Here is an 8,354-nt window from a genome sequence, read left to right as displayed (position 1 = left end):
GCTTCTTCCTTTTCTAAAGCTTTCAAGCATGCTGTTAAGCTGCTATTGTATGCTCTCTCCAGCTTCCTTTTGGAGGCACATAGAGGTATGAATTTTTATCTTAGCACTGCTTCCATTGTTTTCCATATTTGGGCATGTTGTGTCTTCATTTTTATTAAATTTTAAAATGGTTTTGGTTTCTTCCCTTATTTCTTTCTTGACCAAGGTATCATTGCGTAGAGCATTGTTCAGCTTCCATGTGTATGTGGGCTTTCTGTTGTTTTTGTTGCTATTGAATACCACTCATACTCCATAGTGATCTGATAGGAGGCATGGAATTAGTTTGATCTTCTTATATCTGTTGAGGTCTGTTTTGTGACCAGTTATATGGTCCATTTTGGATAATGTGTCATTAGCTGTTGAGAAGAAGGTATATTCTTTTGATTTAGGATGAAATGTTCTATAGATATCTATTAAATCCATTTGCTCCAAATCTTCTATTAGCTTCACTATGTCTTTGTTTAGTTTGTGTTTCCATGATCTGTCCATTGAGGAGAGTGAGGTGTTGATGTCATCTACAATTATTGTGTGGGGTGTGATGTGTTCATTAAGCTTTAGTAAACCTTCCTTTGTGAATGAGGGTACTCTTGTATTTGGAGCATAGATATTCAGAATTGAGAGTTCTTCCTGGTAGATTCTTCCTTTGATGAGTATCAAGTGTCCTTCTGTGTGTTTTTTGATGACTTTTGGTTGAAAGTCTATTTTATTGGATATTACCCATAAAAGTCTATTTTATTGGATTTATTGGATATCCAGCTTCTTTCCTCAGACCATTTGCTTGGAAAACTGTTTTCCATCATTTTACTCTGAGATAGTGTTGTCTTTGACACTGAGATGTGTTCACTGTATGCAGCAAAATGTTGGGTCTTGTTTACATATCCACTCTATTAGTCCCTGTCTTTTTTTGGGGGGGACATTTATGCTAAGAAATATTTAGGAAGAGTGATTGTTTCTTCCTGCGATTTTTGATGTAATTTCTATGTTTGTTTCGTTATCTTCTTTTGGGTTTTTGAAAAAAAGATTAATTTCTTGCTTTTTCTAGTGTGTTGTTTCCCTTCTTTTGTTGGTGTTTTCCATTCATTATCCTTTGAAGGGCTTGATTTGTGGAAAGATACAGTGTAAATTTGTTTTTCTTATGAAATTCCTTGGTTTCTCCATCTACGGTAATTGAGAGATTTGCTGGGTATAGCATCCTGTCTTGGCATTTGTGTTCCCCTAGGGTCTGTATTACATCTTCCCAGAAACTTATGACTTTCATACACTCTGGTGACAAGTCCAGTGTAATTCTGATAGGTCTATCTTTATAGGTTACTTGACCTTTTTTCTTTACTACTTTTAATATTGTTTCTTTGTTTAGTACATTTGGTGTTTTGATTATTATGTGATAGGAGGAATTTCTTTTCTGGTCAAATCTACTTGGAGTTCTTTAGGCTTCTTTTATGTTCATGGGCATCTCTTTCTTTAGGTTAGGGAAGTTTTCTTCTATAATTTTGTTGAAGATTTTACTAGCCCTTTTAGTTGGAAATCTTCACTCTCTTCTATGCCTATAATCCTTAGGTTTGGTCTTCTTATTTTGTCCTGGATTTCCTGTATATTTTGGGTCAAGAGCTTTTTGCATTTTTCATTTTCTTTGACTGACGTATCAATGCTTTCTATGGTATGTTATGCTTCTGAAGTTCTCTTTTCTGTCTGTTGTATTCTGTTGTTGATGCTTGGGTCCATGACTCTTGACTTCTTTCCTAGGTTTTCTATGTTATGAGATGTTTCTGTTTGTGATTTCATTATTGTTTCTACCTCCATCTTTAGATCCTGGATGGATTTGTTCAATTCCTTCACCTGTTTTGTTGTGTTGTCCCTTAATTCTTCAAGGGCTTCTCGCTGTTTACTTGTGTTCTCCTGTATTTCTTTAAGGGAGTTATTAATGTCCTTCTTGAAGCTGTCGATGAACCCCTCCATCAGCCTCATGACCTGTGATTTTAAATCCAAATCTTGCTTTTCTGGTGTGTTGTGGTTTGTAGGACTTGTTGTTGTGGGAGAATTGTGTTCGGATGGTGCCATATTACCTTGATTTCCATTAGCAACGTGTCTATGTTTGTCTTTTTCTATATGGTTGTCTCTCGTGTTTGTTGTCCCTGCTGTCACTGGCTGGTGCTTGACCCTCCTATGTACCTACAGGCCTATCTTAGCAACCTTGGGTGACCTGCTGTCCCCTGGCACAGATCGCTGTGTTTCTGTGGAGTTCCTGGGTACAGGTAGAGTTCTAGCATTGGGTTTTCCAAGTAATCTTCTATTCTGGTGATCCCTGCCTACCAGTGTGCCACTCTAAACAGTCTGTCTTTTCTTTTTCATGCAATTAAAAAAGTATATCCAGTGTCATTCTTTGTTGTTAAAAAATATTTTTCCTTTCAGATCTGCCATGGTGGATGGAGTGGCCAACATGATGCAAATTTTTGTGAAAACCCTAATGGGGAAGATCATCATGCTCAAGATTGAACCCTTGGACACTATAGAAAATGAGACCAAGATCCAGGATAAGGAAGGAACTCCTCCTGATCAGCAGAGGTTGATCTTTGCTGGTAAGCAGCCAGAAAATGGCTGTATTTGTCTGACTGCAACATTCAAAAGGAGTCTACCCTTCATCTTGTGTTGAGACTTTGTGGTGGTGCTAAGGAAGAAAAAAATCTTATACCACTCTGAAGAAGAATAAGCATAAGAGGAAGAAGGTTAAGTTGGCTGTGCTGAACTACTATAAGGTGGATGAAATGGCAAAATTAGACAACTTCATCGAGAGTGTCCTTTTAATGAATGTGGCACTGGAATCTTCATGGGCAGCCACTTTGACAGGCATTACTGTGACAAGTGTTGTCTGACTTACTGTTTCAACAAACCAGAAGACAATTAGTTGTTTATGAGTTAATAAAATCAAGGAGCTCATGTGTTTTTTTGTTTGTTTTTTTTTTTTGTTTTTTTTTTTTAGGTTGTTGTTAAATTAAACGTATCAAGAAATCATTCTCAATTCATAGTAACCAACAGAACCTTCAGGAACTGGGAAAGTGTTTGGAGATTCTATGAACTTTAAGGAAATTTTGTGACTAATTGAAGAACTGCAGGAAATAAAGACTATTGCCCTAACTAGGCAAGTGATTCTTCTAGACTTGTGCTCTTTAATCACAGTCTTGAATAAACACTCACCTTTCATTCTGAAAGTCTTAGCACCAAATTTTACTTGCCACTTGCAAAATCACAAATGCTGATATCAGGAACCGTAGTTATTAGCATCCTAGAATCCTCAGTGAAAACAGCTAGGACTTCATCTTCAGTTCAACTTCTAATCATATATGAGCATTCCTAAAATAGCATATATGTTCAGGTTTCATGCTTTTTTGAGTGATTCCTCTTATGTTCATGAGTTTTATTCCTGAGTTTTTAAGTCTCAGCTACCAAAACCTAATACCATGCGAAAATGAGAAATCTCCAAGGGTTTCTCATTTTCAGGCAGCAGACTAATAAGAATTGAGTTAGTTGCATTTGCCATTTTCCATTAGACTAATTTTTATCTTTTTAATAATGATTATTTTATTTTTTAAAATTATAATGCAATTACTTCATTTATTCCTTCCTGCTCCTCACTCAATCTCTACTAAGCAATGCCCCACTGTCTTAAATACATGGACTATTTTTATTTCCACAAAATTTATTTTCATTGTTTGAAAATTTGATACATTCATATATGATTAAATCTACCCCTATTTCCTGGGGTCCTTACAGTATTTACCTTCGAAACTCATGCATTTTTCCTTTTCATTTAAAATAATTTTAAAATTATATTTTTAATTTTAATGCATTTTCACAAAAAATAATTATGTCATACTCCCCTCTTTTTTATCCCTTCAGTCCATCCTATGTCCCATCACTACAACTACTTCTATTTCCCTGTCCCACTCTCAAAATTAGAAAAAAAAATGTGGTGGAGTGCCAAGCTCTTCTACTGTTTAAGTCTTATTATAACTATGAAGGTTGTGTGTATCTATTATCCAGGAACTAAATGGTCATACATGGGACAGAAACTCTGTGTCAGGATTGAAAACATCTGTATCTATGACTCAAGTAAAAAAGAAGATGCAGAATGATCCTAAAAACCAGAATACCAATAACTCAGGTGCGAAACAAACTTTCCTAGCAACAATAGCATGGATAAAGCCAGAACAAAGACAAAATAAATAGAAACATTAATGCAGAATGTGGTAAATCTTATAGGGTCCCATCTTTAGACAAATAACTATAGACAACTCATGAGCTCTTGGAGAGGAAGAATGAACCTATCTTTGGCATGACCCTTGTAATTAACTATCCAATACAATGGTCAGCACAAAAACTACATACACAGGACAATAAAACATACTCAAAAGTTTCTATTTATATATTTTTTCATATATGAACATACACATATATGTAACCATAGTAATAAAAGAAAAACTGTTGGGATATTTCTATATCAAAAACTTTTAGATTATAGGTAAAGATTTGCATATAGTCACCATATTTACAAAAAAATTGTGTTCAGATTCATAAGGCTTAAGAATCTACACATCTTGAGAATGTATAGCATGTTTATGTAGTTTAGTATAGTTTTAGTATAGAATAGTTTGTTCAGATCATGGGAAAATGAGTTGAGTAGGGATGATAAGGAAGTAGAGAAAGACAGAGGGGGATATTTGGGGAACAGGAGAGGTACAGGAGAAGAGAGAGAAAAAGAAACAGAGAAACTGGCCAGGAACACGTGGAGAATGAGAGGGCAGTGGTGCAAGGGGAGAGAGGGAGAAGGTGGTTGCAGAGTTATGGAGAGTAAGAGAGTAAAAGACAATAAAAAAGAATCTATATTTCTAAGAAGTGTCTAGACTTTGGTATTACTATGATGCAAAATTATGATGATTTGAGCGGTTAGGCATACCATGACCAGTTATATGTTTTTTATATTAGGACTAGAAAATTTAAAATAATAAGCCAGTAACTCCATTGAACAAAGGTTTTTTTTTTTCCTGTTTTACTATATAAAAATCTTTGATTTCTATATGTTATTGAAAACCCTTTTCTATTTTATTTATCTATGCTGACAAGTCTGTTGACCAAAACACCAACCTCCTGCCTCAGAGTCCAAGAAGATATTTTTTCTAGGAATACATCTCTTATTTATCAATCTCACCTAAATTTTATGTATATGAGTAATCATGAAATTATTATTGCAGAATAATGTAAACTTAACATGGGGTCGCGTGATAATCTAAATGCTTTTCCCCAGAGACATCCTCTCCCATAGAGGTTCAGTTAGAGAGTGCAGGTAGGAGTAAATCGTTCCAATGGTAGGGAAAAGAGAACCAGAGACCAAGACAGTCACAGTTCCACTTCTTAAGGGTCCTACAGGAAGGCCAAGGTGTACATTTGCTACAAATGTGCAGGTGGGCTATGTCAGGCTTCTGCATACACCATGATTGGTGGTCCAGGCTCTGTGAATGACCAGGGGCCCCGGTTATTTGACTCCGTCGGTCTTCTTGTGGTGTCCTTGACTCCTTAAACTTGCTTACTTCTCTCTTCCATACTTCCTCAGGATTCATTGTTCTCCTCCAGATATTTAACTGTGGTTCTCTGCATTTACCACCACTGCCAGATGCAGTCTCCATGGAAAAACTTATACTAGGTTATTGTCTCCAAATATAGAAGAGAATAGCTGGGACTCTTTACCTTCTTACACTTCTATTATTCCTAGGTTATGTCTTTCCATGATATTCCAGTCTTCCTGTGTGATTTGTATCAGGAAATTTTTAGATTCAACATTTTTTATTAACTAGTGTATCATTTTTAATATTGTCCCTTCTATACTTGGATTCTCTCTTCCATCCCTTCTAAGACTGCTGTTCCTAGTCTCTTTCCCAGGTTTCCATCTCCAGGATTTCCTCAGTTTGTCTTTTATTTATTGGCTCTATTTTCACTTTTGTGTCTGGAAGAGTTTTATTCATTTCCTTCACCTGTTTATTAGTACTTTTCTGCATTTATTAAAAGGACTTATTTATTTCCATTTAAAGTACCTCTACCTGTTTGATTGCAGTTTCCTATATTTCCTTAAAAAGGACTCTATCATCTTTATAAAATTCAATTTAAGGAAATTTTATCATGCTTCAGTTGTGTTAGGATATTCAGGGATTGTTATAATAAGATAGGTGGGCTCTGATGATGTTTCATTTCTTTGTCTTTTTTGTTTGTTTACTTTTTTGTTTCTTTGTGTTCTTATGCTGGCCTTTAGCCATCCAGTTGTAGCAGGTATTGGAAGAGCCTGTAACCTTTATGGTCCTTGTGTGGCATGCTTCTGTTGAGTATCCTTAGACAGGACAGTTTAACTCAGGGAATGGTATATGTCTCCCAACAGCTAGATGTGCCCCTAGAGACATGGAGGCAAGTGCATTAGGTTGTGGGGTTGGGGGAAGGAGTCAGTGAGGTTGCTGGTCAAAAGAGGTCTGGGAAACAAGATGGTTTTCAGGGTACCTGGGCATGCCTGAAAGGACTTGGCATGATGGGAAGGGGGAATGCTACTAATAAAGTTCTATATACTCTTAAATCTCAGAGTAACACATGTTTTATTCAAATGCAGCTCTTACACAAGAAAGAAAATAGTGCTTGAAACCTTTGTGAATTGAACAAGAAGGCCATCTACAAAACATGGAGAAAACCAAAGTATATTGCATAAAAGTACTTATTCCTAATTTGATATAGTGAGTGAGGTCTGCTTAAGCAGAGCTGTGTGTGTATGTGGAAATGTAACCAAAACACACTGAAGAATTTTCAGGAGATGATACAATTTGCTACCTCTGCATGAACTCTTGTTATACCAGGCAGTAGAAATTCATTGTGGGTATGAAACTATGAATTCACTTCCAACTTTGGTTCATTTCTTCCAAATAAAAATGTACCAACAATAGTTACACTTCTAGATTTATTAAAGTGCTTGTAGATTATTTCCTACCCTGCATTAAATAAATTGCAAAGTCATATGTTATTCTCTATTGCCAAGGAAATCTAACTTTTTGTTTTGAGGAAACTTATCTTTTGTAGTAACTTTTTAAGGGAACTTCTGACATCTTTATTTCTCAGGCTGTAGATCAGAGGATTCAACATGGGCACAACAATGGTATAAAACACTGATGATACTTTCCCCTGGTCCATGGAACTGACTGAAGATGGCTGCAGATACATGAATGTTGTAGAACCAAAAAATATTGCAACAGCCATGATGTGGGAGCTGCAGGTCTGAAAGGCCTTGACTCTGCCTCCAGTGGATTTAATGTGGAGGATGCTGATGATGATGAAGATGTAAGAGCTAAGGATAGTCATAGCTGGTACAATAATATGGAATGCACTGAAGGAGAGTGCTAGCACTTCATTGATATAAGTACTAGAACAAGAGATCTCCAGTAATGGGTAAAGATCACAGAAGTAGTGGTTGATTATATCAGACTTGCAGAAAAGCACTTGTAGTAGGAAGACTGTGTGAGTTGTGGCGCTGATTAAGCCAATACCATACACCACAGCTAACATCAATGAACAGACTTGATAGGACATGGTTACATTGTAAAGCAAAGGTTTAGATATAGCCACATAACGGTCATATGCCATTGCAGCCAGCATGTGACATTCTGAAACAGCAAAAGTACCGAAGAAGTAGAACTGAGCTATGCATTGTGGGTAGGGGATGACATTCGTCTCTATAACAAAGTTCAACAGCATTTTGGGAGTAATGACAGTAGACTGACAGCAGTCAATAAAAGACAGGCTGCTGAGTAAATAATACATAGGTGTATGAGGTTGAGAACTAAACAGAATCAAGACAATCATGCCCAGGTTTCCAACAACTGTAACCAAATATACTGTAAGAAAGATGAGAAATAGAGGCAACTGGAGCTCTGGATTCTCTGTTAACCCAGTGAGGATGAACTCAGCCACTGAGGTATGATTGACTTCTTCCATTGTCTTCTGGAAACTCTAGGTACAAAAGTTTATACCACATTAAATGTTGGAATATTCTTTGTATCATTCAATGGATTATAAAGTCTCCAATCATTTGCCATTCTCTTTATAATCTTAGAAATGAGAGATTTTTGTACTGAAGAAATGACACATGAAAAGAAATAATTGTACACATATTCAGATTATTGTGACTTTTGTCATAAGAGCTAATTTTATTGGTACTCATATCCTACCACATATTAATCATCATCAATTATTAATTATTATTAATCATTCTATTTGTTTTATAAATTTCTGAT

The 8,354-nt window shown here is 36.0% G+C and overlaps 1 protein-coding gene across 1 annotated transcript; it reads right to left on the bottom strand.

The window, feature by feature from the left end:
• Positions 1-7,107: 7,107 nt before the first annotated feature.
• On the bottom strand, positions 7,108-8,055 carry LOC127689988 (olfactory receptor 150-like). Its single transcript, XM_052189559.1, has one exon. It carries the CDS (start codon positions 8,053-8,055, stop codon positions 7,108-7,110), a length of 948 nt encoding a protein of 315 aa, XP_052045519.1.
• Positions 8,056-8,354: the final 299 nt, after the last annotated feature.

The sequence above is a fragment of the Apodemus sylvaticus genome, chromosome 7, assembly GCF_947179515.1.
Source record: "Apodemus sylvaticus chromosome 7, mApoSyl1.1, whole genome shotgun sequence".
NCBI classification, from domain to species: Eukaryota; Metazoa; Chordata; class Mammalia; order Rodentia; family Muridae; genus Apodemus; species Apodemus sylvaticus.
Note: the sequence above shows the minus strand (reverse complement) of the source record. Positions and strands in the feature narration are given on the sequence as shown.